The sequence below is a fragment of the Phyllostomus hastatus genome, unplaced genomic scaffold (assembly GCF_019186645.2).
Source record: "Phyllostomus hastatus isolate PE091 unplaced genomic scaffold, TTU_PhHast_1.1 phas_scaffold_216, whole genome shotgun sequence".
In the NCBI taxonomy this organism is placed as follows: domain Eukaryota; kingdom Metazoa; phylum Chordata; class Mammalia; order Chiroptera; family Phyllostomidae; genus Phyllostomus; species Phyllostomus hastatus.
The window spans coordinates 10,980,578-10,998,607 of record NW_025334018.1 but is presented as its reverse complement, the minus strand read 5'-3'; the positions used below and the strand labels follow the sequence as shown (position 1 = coordinate 10,998,607).

General features: G+C 53.9%; 1 protein-coding gene across 1 annotated transcript in view; it reads left to right on the top strand.

The window, feature by feature from the left end:
* PTGFRN (prostaglandin F2 receptor inhibitor) overlaps positions 1 to 18,030 on the top strand; it is a 75,111-nt gene that overhangs the window by 29,740 nt on the left and 27,341 nt on the right. The window contains exons 2-4 of the mRNA XM_045816692.1: positions 375 to 743; positions 3,315 to 3,734; positions 8,203 to 8,583. Of these exons, the coding sequence (XP_045672648.1) occupies positions 375 to 743; positions 3,315 to 3,734; positions 8,203 to 8,583 (1,170 nt within the window). The remainder of the gene's footprint in view (positions 1 to 374; positions 744 to 3,314; positions 3,735 to 8,202; positions 8,584 to 18,030) is intronic.

Sequence of the window (18,030 nt, the reverse complement as noted above, 5' to 3'; positions counted from 1 at the left end):
GTCCTTTTCTTTCCCACAATAGCTAAACTGCTTCTCCATCCCATAGACTGGTAATGGTATGTCAAATAGTAACGGGAGGGAAGAAGCAATTCGGGTTTATGGTTAGCCCACTTTAAATACTTTTACCTTCCTCCCTGTCAATCCTAGGAAACTGTCGAGTGAGAGGTGCTCATTTCAGGGGTGTCCTCCTGGCTCACAGGTCTGGAGACCACCTCCTTCTGCACAGACACGGATGGGGCACCATCTCCCCCAGCTGTTCAGATGTCACATTTCCGCCACATGCCTGCACACGGGAGCACCCACGGGTTTGCTGCGTTTACATGGGGAACACTGGGCCTGATTCAAGAGCCGCCTTTCCTCTCTTGTTATTGCAGCTCTTTGTCAAGGGCGCGTGGTGAGAGTGCCCGCCGGGAGCCTAGTGCGGGTGGTGGGCACCGAGCTGGTCATCCCCTGCAACGTCAGCGACTACGATGGCCCCAGCGAGCAAAACTTTGACTGGAGCTTCTCGGCTTCGGGGAGCAGCTATGTGGAGCTGGCCAGCACCTGGGAGGTGGGCTTCCCAGCCCAGCTGTACCGGGAACGCCTTCAACGGGGCGAGATCCTCTTGAGGCGGACCGCCAACGACGCCGTGGAGCTCCACATAAAGAACGTCCAGGCCTCGGACCAAGGCCAGTACAAGTGTTCCACCCCCAGCACGGATGCCACCGTCCAGGGCAACTATGAGGATACAGTGCAGGTGAAAGGTACATCCTCATGGGGCGGGAGGGTCACCATGCCAGGGGCCAGACTTCCTTGTGCCACTTGGCTGTGGGTGACTTTGTCAGGAAACTTGACGCTTGCTGAGATCTTGCTTCCCCCTCAAATGGAGTAGCAGCGTCTTCCCTGATTATAGGCAGAGGGTGGGCCAGGCGGCCTCCGAGGGGCCTTTCTCTGCACCACGGTCCCAAGCCGTCCCCGGGCTGGTGAGCTGGAGGCAGCAGGGGGTGGTGGTGGGGAGCCCTGCTCCGAGGAGGCAGGTGGCCTGCACTCTGTGAGCGCAGTTCCTGGCTCTCCCACGGGTCAGCTGTGTGGCCGTGGGCACGTGGCATCAGCCTCCGCCGCTGTAACAGTGCCTTTCTCGGAGCCGGGGAGTGAGGACGAGGGAGAAAGCCTCGGGACGGTGCCAGAGTCAGCGTCCAGTGGAGGTCACGAGGGTAACGCTTGGATCTGGGGGAATAGCACACACTTCGAGCTCACGTCCTTCCGTGTGCCCTTCATCACCGGAGCACCTGTTAGAGTGATGGGGTCCCTGCCAGCTGGTGATGGGCGCCACAGGCTCATCGGCCTGGCCGTGCAAGTCGTCACACCCTGGAGAGTGGCACGGTTTTGGTTTTTGTTTTCTCCCACTTTCCAAGTCCTGTCGGATTTACTCGCACATTCAGTTCTCCGAATTCAGCGAAGAAGACAGGGCAGGATATTTCCTTAATTTACACATGAGGAAATGGGAGAGTAGAGGTTAATTGCTTTCTGAAAACCACATAGCTAATTTAGTAAATGAGCAAGAACAAACCATTTTAATTTGGGGCTAGCCAAATAGAAACATTATTATTGTTATTTTTTTTATAATTATATACCCTACCTTGTTCCCAAAAGAATGGACGTCAGGGCAGTGTGTTTAATAATCCAGAAAGTAGAAGCTGCACAAGGTGACTTCAAAGTGGGGTTGATTCCCGTGTAGCACCTACCACATCCCAGACGCTGTTCCCTGTCTGACTCGGGAGGCACATGCCAGTCCTGTCCGTTTATGTAGGTATTAAAACATCAAGTCTACCTCTTCCATTACCTCTTCTTATTCCTACAGAGCATCCTCAATATGTTTCTTAGGAAAAAAGGTCCCGTAAGACATCCTTGCATTGCAGTCACCTAACGCGTTGCTTTTATAATCAGTAAACATGGGCTACACCTCCGTTAGGTCAGGTGCCCCTCGTTTCCCCTTGTAAGTGAGAGCAGGTGGGTGGCCCACAGTAGAGGCTGGAGGGCGGCCCAGGTGGGGGAAGCCTCTGGCGGCTGCCATACGCGGCCCAGAATCTGTCTGGCCCTCAGCTTCGTGGGTCCTGAAACTGGTTATTTGTGCCCTGAAGCATGACTGACCCTGAGTCGTGCTGGCTGGAATCTCAGATGATATAGATACTAGCTGGTCATGGTATTCATTTTGTAGTAGAGATGGGTCTTTCTAGATGTGTAAGTTTTTTCCCATTTTCCTGAGCAGTCCCCTTTTCAAAGAGACCAAAGTAGTTTCTGAGTGTGGGATGGTGGGAGAAATCAAAGAGGTGACGAATCAGGCTGTTCCAGCATTCTCTTAGCCAGCTCAGGGGCAAGCCTGAGCGATCGTCCCACCCCTGGGAAGACACCCCCCTCTCTGGCTGCCTGCCTATCACTTCCCTTCCAAAATAGCACTCACAGCCTGGCTAGTGTAGCTCAGTGGCTTGAGTGTTGAACTGTGAAGCAAAAGGTCATCAGTTCGATTCCTAGTCAGGGCACATGCCTGGGTTGCAGGCCAGGTCCCCAGTTGGGGACGTGACAGAGGCAACCACATGTGGATGTTTCTCTCCCTTTATTCCTCCCCCCTTTCTCTCTCTCTCTCTCTCTAAAAATAAATAAATAAAATCTTTAAAAAAATAGCCCTCCCCAAAGTTCCTTGATCTCTGGCCCTCTTTTTCTGGATTCCGTAGAAGAGCCCAGCCCTTCCCCAGATGGCCAGGAGAGAACAGAGGGCTGAGACTCCCACTCCCCCTGACGGGTTCTCCAGGCTGCTCACTGCAGCCAGTCTGGGCGGTGCCCAGGCTGCACGGCCCAGGCGGCGTGAGCCGAGCTTCTCTCCAGCTGTCCTGAGCACGTCCCCGTGTAACTCGTTGAACTCTGTCAGCTCCCTGAGACAGGTCCACTTGTGACCCCTTTCTAGAGATGAGGAAACTGAGGCACAGTGGGGAGAGGGTGGCTTCAGGGCGGCAGACGCAGATCCCCAAGGCACGACTTCCCGAAGGGAGTTTTCACCCCAGTTCTACCAGGGGGTCTTATTAGGCCCAGTTCTACCAGGGGGTCTTATTAGGCCCTTTTTCTTTTTTTTTATTTTTTAATTTTCAAGGCAGAAAGTCCATTGAGATTATAGATGAATGGAAATGAGAAAAAGCACCCACCTGGGCATGAGAACAGGGGAGGGGAGGAGGACGTTGCCCTCGGTCGCAGCCTGGCACGTGGCTCAGGGCCAGAAAGGGCGCTGGTGCTTGCTGGGGCAGGGGCTCGGGTGCCCTGCTGACGGTCTGTCTCCCCTGCAGTGTTGTCCGACGCCCTGCACGTGGCCGCCAGCCCGCCGTCCTCCCCGGGCCAGGGCCTGAGTCTGCACCTGGGCGAGCCCTTCGAGCTGCGCTGCGCGGCCACCACCACGTCCCCGCTGCACACCCACCTGGCGCTGCTGTGGGAGCTGCAGCACGGCCCCACCTGGCAGAGTGTCCTCGGCCTGACCCACGAGGGCCGGCTGCGCCCGGGCCCTGGCTACGAGCAGCGCTACCATGGCGGGGACGTGCGCCTGGACACCGTGGGCAGCGACGGCTTCCGCCTCTCCGTGTCCCGGGCCCTGGCCACCGACCAGGGCACCTACAGGTGCGTCGTCAGCGAGTGGATCGAAGAGCAGGGCAACTGGCAAGAAATCCAAGAAAAAGCCGTGGACGTGGCCACCGTGCTGATCCAGCCGACAGGTGAGCTTCTGGAAACTGGATGTTTTAGATTTTATCTTGTTTTCTGACCAGGATGGTGTAAGAACTGGGTGGGAGGCCCAGCCCTTTCTGAGAAGATTTCTGCTCCTCTCGTGAGGCCTGGTGTTGGGGGTGGGGAGGGAGGAGGGTGGCTGGTAGCTGGGGAAGGTAGATTCGTGTCGTGCTTTACGCCAGTGGTTTTGCTTCGCAGCCACTGCTCATCTGGGTTCGTGCCCCCTGGGAACCTGCAGGTTACCTGTGATACTAAGGCAATGTTTAGACTGAAAGACAAGTCCCTCTGAGTGCCAGAGTGAGGCCTAGCCTGGTGTCCAGAGGGCCTTTGGGGTGGAGCCGCCACAGCCAGCTCCCGTGGCTTTATCCTGTTTGGTGTTTCCTGAATCTCTGGATACGCCATTCCCTTCCTCTACTGAGGATGTGAGGCTCACCCAGCTCAGCCTCTAGTCTAAGCTGACCCTCTGGGCCTCCCTCTCGGGCCCCCTCAGATGCTCTTCTTCCAGGTGAAGAGTTCTCCAGGGTGGGGCCTCTTCTTGTTTCCTCTGCGACCACCCCAGAGAGCACCCATCCAGCCCTGAGGGCGCCAGGCCAGCCGTCCCTTGTCCTGTCCGCTGGGCGCCAGCTCCAAAAACAAAACAGGGAACAAAAACCCCAAAACACAACCTTCTAATCCAATTAGAGAAGTAGTTCAGAAAATACAAAATGCATTTTAGAAAACCCATAAAAATAAGAAAAACAAATAAGAAAGAAAAGCAAGCCAGTACTGATTCCACGTCCCACAGCTTCAACAGAGAACCTGCCAGATGACCGGCTGTGTCCTGGGCCCTGGAGTCGGAGTTGCTGGGAGCATTCCCAGGCCCCACAGCACATGGGCTTTGGCAGAGACAAAGTGTGACGAGACCACCCCAGCCTGATGTGGTTGCTGTGGATGGGTGGATGGATGTGCTTGGTTTTCTGGGAGTCCGACATCTTCAGATCTCAGAGTTCTTTACTGCCAGAGCAGCTGCCCGCCGGCTGTGAACTGGGAAGACCTTGGCCAGACTCACTTCCTGAGCATAAACACAAGTGTGTGGCCATTCTGTCGCTCAGATGGGAAGGAAAGCGGCAAACGGTCCACACGGGAGTGTTTGTCCTCTGCAGGCTGCAGCGTCCTGAGCGTCTCGCCCTGCGTGTCCACTGCCGCACGGGAGCTGGATTTGGTAAAAGCAGGACGGAGGTTCTCAGCGACCGTGGCCGTCACTGTGGTGGGAGGTGCACTTGCCAAGGAGGGGCCGCCCATCGTGGTCAGTCCTGGTTCCACTGGCCGCAGGAATCGCGTCCCAGATGGACTCGGGCCACCTTCCTGTTCAGAAGTGACCTGCCTGGAATCTGTCTTAAGAAACCTCGGCCATTCAGCCTGCATCCAACAACTGTTTTCACGGGCAGAAGGGTTAAGATTTGCAGCAGGTTTTCTTGTCGTGCAGGAATTTCAGTGGCAAAGGTGTTTTTTATTTCAAACAAGCCACAGAACCCGTGATACCTCGTTACAGGACTTGAGCCCTCTGAACTGTTGGGCAGGTCCTAGCATTTGGCTCTCACCTGGGCCTGGGCGTCGATAACCTTTTTGTGTCACGAGCTTCTTTGACGGTCCCTCGAAGCCCACAGACCCCCCTCCCCCAGAATTAACATGTATTAAAGCATAAAATACATTCATAGGGTGGTAAAGAAAAACAAATGTATTGAAGTAGTTATCAAAACATTTTTAGGACAAATTTGTTACAGAACCATGTTGTGCTTCTTCGGTGCTTTTTTAAATAATGGGATATAGTGCCAGGCCGAACAACGACTGGGGTTTCCGCGGGGTGACGACGAATGTGAGTGATATTCAAGCGTGTCTGCAACAATTGCAATGTGATGTAAAAACATCTGTGACTTCTCTTGTGGCAAAATCCCAGGGACAGATAATACTACACTGGTTTGTTGCTTAAGCCTCATAATGAGAGGAGATGTGGTATTTCAGGTTGAGATTAGTAAAAATAAAGACAAATTTTTTTTTTCATCCATCCTGGATTCTCCTCTTGGAGCTCAGGTTAAACCCCCCACGCTAGGTTGCTGCTCCTTCTCTTGTCGACCCCTGCACTCTCCACAGCTGGTCCCTGAATATTCTTAGTGCCTTGTTGGGACAAACAGCGCAAACCTACTGAAACTGTGAGGCTGTGTTGCCCGTGTGACAGTACTCACACACCGCCCCACCCCTTATGAGTGGTCTGGTAGATGCAGATTTTGGCGTCTGTTACGGATTTGATTAAGTGCAGTAGGAGAAAGCCTGACCGTGCCGTAGGCTCGGCCTGAGGTCCTCGCTTGCATTATGAGGGCTTAGAACTTCTTTTGTTCTTTAGCCTGCTCCTTCCGGTTTCCCACAAGTGATGCCCCCCCCCCAGTCCAGAACTTGTGGCAGTGATGGTTAGTGGTGTGACAAGATACTCAGCCGCTTGCTGAGATCATTACAAAGAGAACTGTGCAGTTGAAACACATTTCTGCCACTGACCCCTACACCTAAGGAGACTCTGTTCACTCCTCACGGACGGTCTGCAGCTGAGTGTGGACCACATCTTCACTCACCTGGCTCCGTCCTGAGCCGCCTCTGCCTCCGGCGGCTGGTGGCTGGTGGCCAGCACACAGGCCTCCAGCAGTCGTCCGGGGTCTCCGGCCACAGTCGTGGCACGTGGGGCGGTTCCACCTGCAGCACGGGCTTAGGGCTACAGTTTCCATCCTGACTCCTCTCAAAAGACACCCTCAGGTGACTTTTCACCCCTTTAAAGGGTCACCCTCAGGAGGAGGATACTTTGGAGAGCAGGTGGAGGTGAGAAATTAGACATTTAAGTTCCTTTTTCTAATGACTATGCCCACCTCATTTTCGGTCTTCCTCGAGGTGCGTCTCGAACTTGGCCAGAGATACTTGTTTGAAGTGTCATCAGGCTTTGGAAATATTCACGAGAAAGTGGTTTACTGCAGGGGCCTGGGCTTTGGGGCTGGTCTTCTCTGAGCCGGGCACCGGCCTCTGTCCCTGAGCCTCCCCCACACCGCAGTCCAGGCTGGACGCCGGCCTCTGTCCTGGAGCCTCCCCCACACCGCGGTCCAGGCTGGACGCCGGCCTCTGTCCCGGAGCCTCCCCCACACCGCGGTCCAGGCTGGGCGGCTCTTGCCGGGACAGCAGGACGGCGTCATCTGAGCAGCTGTTCCCACAGCATCACCACGAGCTGACTGTTTTTCTACTCTGATTACAGATGTTCGGCTTCTTTTTAAAAGTCCCCTAAATAAAGTAAAAGGTCTCCATGTAAAATGCTGTGACAGGGGAATGCTGAAACCGGATCTGCCTTGAGACGGTGGCACCAAGTCCGCTGGTGCTTCCTCTAAATATAGTCTCCCTCTAACCATCCACATAATGAGAGAGGCTGCGGCGTGGACAACCCCACAGTCGTCGTTGTGGTTTGAAACTATGTGCTTCGCGCTTAACGCTAGGGTGGTGTGCATAACGGAGTGAATGATGTTCTACGTGCACCACAATTTGAAGACTTGACTCATAAGGTGTATGGTCTGGTTTCAATTTCTCGGTCCTTCTGTTAGGATTTCCCCCTTTTTTTACCCAAAAGATGGTTTCACCCTCACCTCCTACCCTCCATCCTCCAACCCCCACGCCCAGTCCCCAACTCATGATTTGTACCAGTCAGAACTGAACTGTGCTTTCTCTGTAAAGTCACCCCCGTCTGGTCATGCTCGTGGAGAAAGTTCTGACTTTCTTCATGAACGTATGAAATGGACGTTCAGCAGACTTCTCTTCAAACAGCAGTGTATCAGTTAGAAGCAGAGTTCCCGGGGGCAGGCAGCCTGGATTCGAATTCCAGCTCCGTGTGGCCTGGGGCAAGTTACTTAAGTTCTCGGTGCTTCGGTTTCCTCATCAGGAACGTGGAGGTAATAATAGTGCCTGCCTCCTAGGGTTGTTTTCTACGTTACTGTTTTTAAAGCACTCAGGACAGTGCCTGGCATATAGTGAGTGTATACAAGTTTATATGAGTTCAAAGGAAATGCGGTATGGTTCACGAATTTATTTAATAAATATTCCTCAGGCATTTACAACTGTACAAAGCCTTCTTTTTTATTTTATTTATTTACTTTTAGAGAGAGGGGAAGGGAAGGAGAGAGAAGGAGAGAAACACCAATGTGTGGTTGCCTCTCATGTGCCTTCCCACTGGGGACCTGGCCTGCAACCTAGGCATGTGCCCCGACTGGGAATTGAACCATTGACCCTTTGGTTCACAGCCCACACTCAATCCACTGAGCTATACCAGCCAGGGCTGTACAAAACCTTCTAACTTTAATGCCATAAATGAGAATGGAAAAGGAGATGATCTGGAGGCAGGAGGAAGGGACAAACGCTATCCGGATCATCAAGGTGTATTTGTTTTTCATTTTCAAGTTCTGCGAGTGGCCGTGGGCAGGAACGTGTCTGTGGCCGAAGGGAAGGAGCTGGACCTGACCTGCAACATCACAACCGACCGAGCGGATGACGTCCGGCCCGAGGTGACGTGGTACTTCAGCAGGACGCCTGGCAGCACGGTGCCCGGCCCCCACGTGCTGGCCCGGCTGGACCGAGATTCCCTGGTGCATGGCTCTCCTCATGTCGCTCTGAGTCACGTGGATGCACGCTCCTACCGTTTACTGGTTCGAGATGTGAGCAAAGAGAACTCTGGCTACTACTTCTGCCACGTGGCGCTCTGGGCACCGGGACACAACAGGAGCTGGCACAAGGTGGCAGAAGCCATGTCTTCCCCGGCTGGCGTGGATGTGACCTGGCTGGGTGAGTGGTTCGGAGGGCGTCTCTCAGCCCCTCTGTCGCAGCCCTTCCTCGGGGCCGTCAGGGGTCGTCAGGGCGCAGCGCAGTGCATGCTATTTTGGCATCCTTGGTGTCGGGACAAGCATACTTTAGCCTGGATGGGTCCCAGGCTGGGGGTGAAAACAAAACTGGCCAAAACAGAATCTGGCAGGCGAGGGCAATGCTTAGATAATGTGGCCTCAGTTGTCTCAATACCCTCATTTACGGGGATAGAGTTTCCTTTTGTTGTCGAGATTTGCAGGGTCCAGCCCTGCTGAATGGCTCTTTGAGACGCACAGTCACGGTCCTGCGGGGGTCTGCCGTCGTTCCTCCTTCCCTTTCCAGACTCCTAGGTGCTCTCCGGAGGGAGCTGCTGCTTCCAGAGCCCAGTGCAGAGAGAGAATTCCTGCAGTCGCTGGAACACGCTGTTTGCACCGAATGCTCTAGAATCCTCAAATGACTTTATTTGCAGATACCAGTTAAATGGAAGGGCCCCTCTGCTTGTCCAGCTGCCCTGGTGGGCTCTCGCCCAGGTGTGATTCTCGCTGGAGGAGCCGTGTGGCTGTCAGCTGTTGGTCACCTTGCCACCCATGTATAACAACTTGTCACAGAAGTGACGATCATTGCCGTGTCTTTTCTTTTCACCATTGCTGCCTTCCCCACCTCTGATTGTCCCAAATGCGTGCCCTGCAAGACTGACAGGTTTCCTGGTTTCCATTACTGTCTTGTAATTCATTACAAGTACACCCAGGCAGGATGGAGTCGAGGGGCGTGTGCCGTGCTTCTCACCTCCATTATCACAGGGATGGAGACAGGCCTGCCGGTCAAACTCTGCCCTGGCCTGTGCCTGAGCTCTCTGCTGCCCCGAGGCTGTCCTGAGCCCCGCTGGAGGCATTTGGCATGGCTCTGACGATCGGGAGTTAGACATCTCTAAAGGCCAGGAAATCATTTCCTCCCTCGTCTGATGCTAAACATCCTCCCGCCATGACCCCCAGCCCACACTTGACCCTTCCTTCGCTCTGCGTTGATATCTCATGGGTCAGTGGGTCTGTGTCTCCCTGAGAAGCCTTTGTTTGGCAAAGATGCGGCGTTCGCAAGCAGGGACAGAGGGGCCAGGGCGAAGATGAGCAGTAAGAGAGGGAGCAGAGGGTGCAGCCAGTTCAGAGGGAAGCCAGGCAGGGCGTTCGTCATCCCTGGTAGCAAAGTGCGTCTTTGATGTTGGAAAAGTGAAAGGAACGGGGCTTATCTGGCTTTTATTCTTGCCGTCTGAACCCCACGCAAGAGGCTCGCTCTGAAGTACTGAACTTGAACAATGCTGGCCCAGCCAGAACTCTCCTTAGCAACCTGCAAAATAAAACAGATGTTGTCAGCACCGAGAGATGTTTCATCTCTGGAGCTGAATTTGTCTCTCAGCACTGATCCTCAGAGCGTTTGTGTGGTGCTGTCAGATCCTGGGGCTGCCACTCCCGCCCCTCCCCCTCCAGCTCAGGATCACAGCTCCAGAGGTTTTTTCAGAAAGTGCGGCCTTCTCTCCAATTTGAGGGCCTCTTTTATAAGTACTCTTGTGTTGGTCCAGGCACGGGGGGGCGGGGTGTGCAGGGACTGGCAGAGAACTGGAGGGGAGCTCTGGGAGGGAATGGACTCTCTTAAGCGGAAGGGATTTGTTGGTGTCTGTGTTCTCCAAAGTGGGAAGAAATAAAGAGACTGAGCCGTGGGAAAAGGTTTGGTGGCCATCCTAAGGATCCAGTTGTTTGTTCTGCAAAGTGCCGGCACCATTGTCGCAAAAGTCACCTGTGTGCGTTTCCCTGGCTGGGGCCGAGGTGCACAGGACCCCACACCTTGCCCGGCGTTTCCGACGTAGCGGGCACTCAGTACACGTTGGCTGGCTGGGTAGGTAAACCGGCGCCAGACTCATGGGCAGTGCTGAAGTGGGTGCACAGGAAACCGGGAATTGCAGAGAAAGCAGTGATGTCCGACTCAGACTATTCAGGGGCAGTGGCACCGGAGGAAACCTAAGCGGGTGAAAGTGGTGTAAACCGACGGCATTTACTCCTCTCTCCCTCGGAAATCTCCTCCTTCCCGCGCCGGTGACTCACCCCTGACAGCCGCTCGGACGCTCGCCCGGAGGCAAGTCCGGTGTGGGGTCAGCAGCGGGCTTTCTTTCTCCGGCCTCCCCAGCTGGACCGTCTGCCCAGAAACCCGTGGGCCCGGCCTGACATGTGGTTCTCTCTAGACACGCACCGTGTCCGTCTGTGTACGGATGCGGCCGCCACACCATGTGCCACTGGGGGCCTGGCAGGGGTGACTGGCTGAGAGGCGCCCCCAAGGGACAGGGAGACATGGCCTGAGAAGTGCTCTCTTGAATGTAGGTCACCTTATGTTGTGAGGAGACTATGGGATGTTGTCACAGAGAGTTCTTAAGAAAGTTGGTTTCCTCTTCAGGTGTTACACAAAACTCCCAATTTTGCTAATTGACATATTTAAAATATTAATAATAATGAGCATTTATTGAACACTCGCAGTGTGCCAGGCACCGGGCTAAGGGCTTTACATGCGTTAAACAGTTAATCCCCACGGCAGCCTTGTGAGCGAGGCGCTGCCCTACCCCCACCTGGAAACCACTGGTTTTTACTGGGCTTATGCTTTTGAGGGTCAGGAATTAGGGAGGACTCAAGGGCTCCACCTCTGATGCACATGGGACGCCGGGGTGGCTCAGTCTGGGGAGCCCCTTCCAGATGGCTTCCTCATGCACGTGTCACCATGCTGCCTGTCCCCACGCGGTGTCTCATCCTCTGAGAAACCCAAGCCATGTGGGTTTCTCAGAGCACAGTCTTCTCAGGGTGTCCCCTGCTTACAGGGTGGCTGGCTTCCCGGAGGCAGGAAGTATGAGTGCCCAGCCAGTTCAAAGCTGTCCCCAGGACTGACACAGTGTTGCCTCCACTGCTTCCTGTTGGTCAAAGTTACCACAGAGGAGGCTTAAGTTCAAGGGAGTAGTGAGAGACACCCCATCTCTTAATGGGAGAGTAGCAAGGTCCCATCGTAAAAGGGCATGTGGCGGGTAAGTATTGCTGCAGTCATCTTTGGGAAATAGAATCTGTAACAGTGGTTAAGGCCTGGTTTATTTCAGAAGAAATGTCAAAGATGGCTTAGAATGATGGCCCTGGGTCTAGTCTATTCCAAGGGTTGTCATCTTAAGTGGAGTCTGTCTCAAATATTGTTACCTTACGTGGAAACCTCTTCGGCTTTGGGAATCAACTTCACTCTGGACTCGCAGGGGTGTCCAGCCGTGGCCTGTGGGCCACAGGCGGCCCAGGATGGCTATGAATGTGGCCCAACACAAAATCATAAATTTACTTTAAACCCTTTTTTTGCTCATCAGTTTTCATTAGCGTTTGTGTATTGAATGTGTGGCCCAAGACAACAATTCTTCCAGTGGGGCGTGGCGACGCCCAAAGGTTGGACACCCCTGCAGAGCATAGCGTCCTCTAACAGCTGGGCCATTCCTGTCCTTGTTCGTCTGGGGTTGGTGCTCGGGGAAGATGGGGGCATGAAGCGGACTGGGACCTTCTCACGTTCTACTGCGCGGACCAGACCGAGATCCGGGCATCGGCGTGAGTGGCTCTGGCAAGTCCAAGAGCACTGGTAGCAGCTGGAGGACCATGATGGGGTTTTTTAGAGGGTAAGAAAAGGCCTCTTTTACTTGGGGCTTATGTCCTATTTTTGAAGGGGAAAAATAAGATTTAAGTTGGCTTGTAAAATGAATCGCAATCCAAAGCAGGAGACATAAAAGTAAAATCAAAATCAAGGGATAGATAGTACAAGTTGGGCTACTGTGTTCGAACACTGGATTTGCCTCTGAAGTTTTAAAGGGTTAAGCAAAAAGAAACGTGATTATACAGTTCTCTGGTGAAGGAAAACAAACTCAGAGAGACAAACTTTTTCTTGGCATGGGATTTATCGTGTGCTTTTTTATTTAAGGGGCATTGGATAACATAATGGACAGTGCTTTCAGCTGTTCTTTTACAGAAGAACAGGGATTGTTTAAATGGATGTTTCTTATATCCACTCTCTGTAAGAGCGGAGGGCATAAATCTAAAGTGTGTGAAGGAGTTTCTGTAAGGAGCTGAGTTACTGTGGAGGACAAGTGTTGCTTTGTGTCCATCCAATTTCGTATACGACTAAAACTATAGAGGACCGGGAGGAATAGCGGGTTGATCTGCATGGCACGCCATCTCTCGCTGCTGTCAGATGTCTTCAATGAGCCTTTGGCACGAGCTGGGTACTAATCAGTTCGTGGCTGAGCTCTCTGCCCGAAGTACCAGACTTCCGTGGTGTTAATTGGAGAGGCTTTCACGGGCTTCGGATATAAGAGCAGGAGGAAGCAGAGTTGAGTTCTGCTGTTGGGGCTTAAGCACCTGATTTGCATTCTTCCCCACCAGAGGACTGTCCCCTCTTCCAGCAGTGTGCCAGCGAGGAAGGTAATTATTTTTCTTTAAAAGGAGCTGTTAATCTGCTAAGTACTTGGTAGAGACTTCAGAGCTCTGTGCCATCTAGAGGAGACGAGAGTTAGAGCTGCAGACTTTTACGGGCACCTATTATTTATTAGCTGTCTGTCCAGGATTGCCTCTGGCGGCCTAAGAACAGGAGGGCAGGCGGTGGTATCCTGCTTCTGCACCTTCTGGGCAGGCTATCGTGGGCATGTCACTGAAGGTGTCTAAGCTTTGGTTCTCTTGGTTTCTGTGTGGCCACCCTTCGAGGCCAGGCAGGTCCATGGTATTTGCACAGACGGAAAAATATTCACGGAGCCGTTGGGATGTCTGGCATGCCTTTATTCACAGGTGGGCGAGCCATGCATGCTGCAAGCTGCGTGTCTATCTGCATGTCTCATGTCGTGGCCCCTGTGCCCCAGCGCGGCGCCCATCGTGACACCGGTCCCCTTGTGTGTCTCTCTCTCATCATCATCGCCCCCAGCAGGGAGTCCCTACCTGTTTTAAGTACTAGAGGGGAACAAAGCCGAAAAACTGCCAACCCCTTACATAGCATACTAGTTCTGCGCATGTGAGCCCACTTCATGTTATGGGAACAGGTTATCGGACCCGGTCTCAAGGTGGTGAGAACACTGGTTATCAGGCCCCTCCCAGGCTATGGGAACGCTGCTCCCCTTTGTTACCCAGACACCTGGGCGAGGAAGCCAGATGGCCCCCACTTACCCTACAGTTTCCTTCGGTAATGCGTGAAAAAGTGCTAAGCACAGTGCCTGGAACTTAAGTGCTCAATACATATTCATGGTGGTGGTGATGATTTATTGGGGTTTGGGGGACACAATGTGTCACAAACTTTTCCCCACCAAGGTCTTAACCAAGTAAGACGTAGGGACCTGTCTCAGGGCATGGAGGAACCGGGAATGTGTATGTCAGGGAAGCACCCCTCCCAGGAAGAGGGGGTTGAGCTGACCACACCCAGCCCCGTTCCTGCCTCCACCCCCAAATCGGGTAGCTCAGTCTCCCCTCTCTGGGCGGAGTGGCCTGAGGATGAATAGAGGAAAACCGCATGAGCGTTACTTTGGTGGCGGGGGCGGGGGGGGGGGGCGGGCGTAACTGACCCTTTCAAGTGATACTGCCTTGATTGCTCTGACGCGGCTAAATCCAAGGACAGCCTCATCATAACGGCTCTACTGCACTGGGGTCCAGCCCCCTTGCCCCCAAAACTTGGGCTCCTCATTTATAGCCTCAGTTGAAATGTTAGAGAACGTTCCGTTGTCCTACACAAACGTGATAGTGGCAACTGTAACCATTAGCCAAGCCGCTCAGCTGCCTCTGAGGGCCCTGCCCCGTTCGGGATAAAACAACCTCGTCAGCAGAGACGAGGGCACACGCCCTGGTTCCTCTCACGCGAGCCTGCAGCCTGTTCATCTCATTGGCTGCGCCAAGTTCACTGAGCTTCGCAGGGGTATTAGAGCTCGGCCCTGTTTGTCCACGGCTCGGGACCCATGCTGGGGCCACCTCGTCTCTCTTGTCCTCTGGGACACAGCAGGCTTGGAGGAAGTGTGGACAGCTGGGTGTGGAACGGGGTTGTGCAGTGTGGCCCTGGCGCCACAGCCTTGCTGGGAATTCTGCTCACACACACTGTGCAAGACGGTAGTCTTCGAACTTCGTACCTCTGGGCTTTGGTGTTTGTTTTGGTTTTCCTTTTAGGAAATGCACCTGAAAATCATATCCGTCACCTCAGGTTGTTAGGAGCATTAGGTGAGAATGTGAGGAAAGTGTGTGTCATGGTTGGTACCTGGCCGTTAGAAAGCCCTGGACAGATGCCTGTGGTTGTCATTGTCACTGTCAGATGGGGATAATGACTCCTTCCTTACAGAACTGTGGAGCCAGCAGTTAGGTCGTTGCATACAACAGGCACAGCATATCTGTGTTTACAAACTAGCCCATGATTCTGATAGCTTTTTATTGCTTTAAAAGTTGTAACAAGGGAGCTTCATGACCCCTATGCAAACCCTGTCATCTTTCATTGGAGGGGACATTCACACTGTCGGAGGTGACGGCTTCCCAGGCAGTCAGTCGGTGTGCACGTGAGCAGAGGCCACCCAGGGGAGCACGCAGGGGAGCAGACCCTTGCTGCTCAGAATGTCGGTGACATCACCCTCAGACAGGCCGCAGCACTCCGTGAGGGGGCTTGCTCACATGTGGCTGCAGCTGGAATAGAATTTACCAACAAATTTACACAGAAGTAGAAAGAACCACCAGCTTCAATAATTATCAATAGCTTGCTGGTCTTATTTCATCTCCCTTCCTTCCCCCAGACTCACTCTCTCTTATTTTCTTTTCTTCGGGAAGAATATAAAGCACATCCCAGCCTTCATGTCATTTTACCATGAGACACTTCAGTATGCATCTTCAACCGATAAGCATTTTTAAAACATGAGCACCATGGCATTCTTAGCTGATTTCTTGATGAGATCAAGCAGAATGGAGTGATAATCAGTCGTGGAATGCTTCTGCCAAAAATGAGCATTTTTATGCAAAAATATTAAATTTAGTTCAATTCAGCAAGTGTGGTAATATCTTTTATGTACCAGGCCCCACATGTACAGCACGCATGGATGAGTTGGGCAGGTAGTGCCTGACCCCGTGAAGAAGGTCCCCAAGACACACAGCCAGAGTTCAAGGCTGTGTTCAGATAAGCTTCTCAGGGAGCTAGGAGCCTGGCGGGGGTTGGGGGGGGCAGTCTCTGAACGTTTGCTGAATATGAAGGAGAGGTGTGAGGCAGGCCAGGCAAGTGCAGGAGTGCATTCGCTATGAAGCAGGAGAGGCTACATAGACCAGGTGTGTGCGTGATGGGCCTTGAAGAGCAGGCACCATCTCTGCACGCAAAACAGAGAAGGAAAATTTCCATCCGTGCACCCAGAGGGAGAGAAGTGAGAGCCCGTCTCTGCTGCTGTCCTGACACAGTGGCCTCGTACCTTCTCTAGGGGTGAGTGCAGGTCTCATTTGACCTACGAGGCTGGCAAACAGTTCAAATGACCTTGGAACAGCCTCTAAGTCCCTAGGATCTGCCCCTTTGTAAGCTCAGAAGCCAAGAGTCCGCTTGTTTTTGTTGGTCTGTGCATTAGGCCCCCTTCGGGGGGCCTGAGCCTGGGTTTCAGCAGAGAGCCAGGAGACCAGCAGCCCGCAAAGCAATCTCTCTCCTGGAACTGGATGCCTCGCCCTGCATTCCCCATCTCTGCCCCTGGGCATGCAGGGGTGGAGCAGATCCCTTTGGGGTGGGGGGTGGCGGAGAATGGGAGGAACAGCTCGGTCATTCATTCAGCTCTTTGCTGGGCAGGTGTCCCAGGGGCTAGGCGGGGGGACAGCGAGAAGGGAGGCAGGAAACCTGGAAGCAGAGGAGGTGACTAGGGAACGCTGAGAGGTGTCACCGAACAGAATCTAGAACTTACTCAAGAGGGCAGTGGGCCGTGGGGCTGGACCAGCGGGCGAGGCTCGCACTGCGGAGGGCCTCGCTTGCCAGGCCGGGCGGGTGCTCTTCCTCCCCAGGGGAGAGGAAGAGCCACCCACGGGAGGTCTGCCAGAGGATGACCCCGAGCTCTGCCCTGCAGGCAGCACATTGGGAGGTTATCACCATAGTCCTGGCTGGAGATGGAGGGCCGGGATGAGGCTGGGGTTCATGCGGTTTTCACCTTTATTCCCAAATACAGGGTCCGGCAGAAGTAACGCCTGCGTGGGTGTGGTTGGTAGGGTAATAATGCAGGTGTGATAATTCATAGTTTCAATTTGAACATTTCACCAAAATGTCACATGGTGTGCTTGAGTGTGATGTTGTTATGTTACAGAACAGCATGCTTGTGATTTTGTATTAAAGGGGGGCGTTATTTGTGCCAGACCCCATATGTGTAGAGCACCTACTGTGTGTGAGGCCTGAGGAGGCGGAACGTGTGAGGCGTTGGATCTCCGAGTGGAGTCGGAGCTGGCACGCGTTGCCCCGGGGCTGACCGGGACAGTGCGTGTGGGAGCGTGGTCGCAGGAACCACGATCGGAAGTTAGGAGGAGGAGCTGGCTGTGTGTCTGGAGTGGGGCTTAGCTGTGTGTGTGTGTGTGAATGTGTATATGCACATGTGCACGAATGTGGAGGTGTGTGAATGCGTATGCCTGTGTGTGGATGTGGTTTGTGTGTGTGAATGTGTGTGTTTTGGTAGAGGCAGGTGGGGAGTGACGTGAACTATGGGGTGAACGTGAGATGCTTGAACGCCCTGAAGACACCAGCTCAGGAGGCCCGGGCCCGGCTCTGTGCCTGGTCTGCGTCTGGGGCCTGAGGAATAGGGGGGCCGGGCAGGGCAGCAGCCAGGTTCCAGTCCTGGGGGCTGAGCCTTGGCGTGTGGCTGGGCAGGGCGAGGGGGCGAGGCTGGGAGCCGCTGGCCGGTTGGTGCTGGGACCAGTTGGACCACCTTTGCCGCGTGTCCTGTGGTCAGACCGCTCACAGACCTGCTGGGTCACTGCTGTCCGTCATCTTTCACGGCGCCTTTAACAGCCTTTGTTTTCAAGATGCCACTTTGGAAGAAGATGCTCCGGGGGTGGGAGTGAACCCTGAAGGGCTGAGGGTTTATTATGGACGAGCCGGTCATCCGTGAGGAGGCAGAGGGAAGTCCCCACAGGTTGCCTCGTGGAGTTTGGGGTTGCGCTGGTCAGCTGGGCTGCGGTGGGGGCTTGGCAGTACCGTGCTGGCTGTGGCGTTCAGTGCCTCTCAGAGTCGTTGTGCCAGTCAGTGGTACTTGGGACGTTCGGAGTTTAGGGGACAGGAAGTGTGAGTCATCTGAGAGATGCACTGGGAAGGTGGTGGGGAGGACGCAGCCCTGGGTTCAAATCTGCCGCTTCTGAGCCGGATGGGCATGTGATTGACCTCTTTAAAGCTCCTCCTCCTCCTCGGGTATGAAAT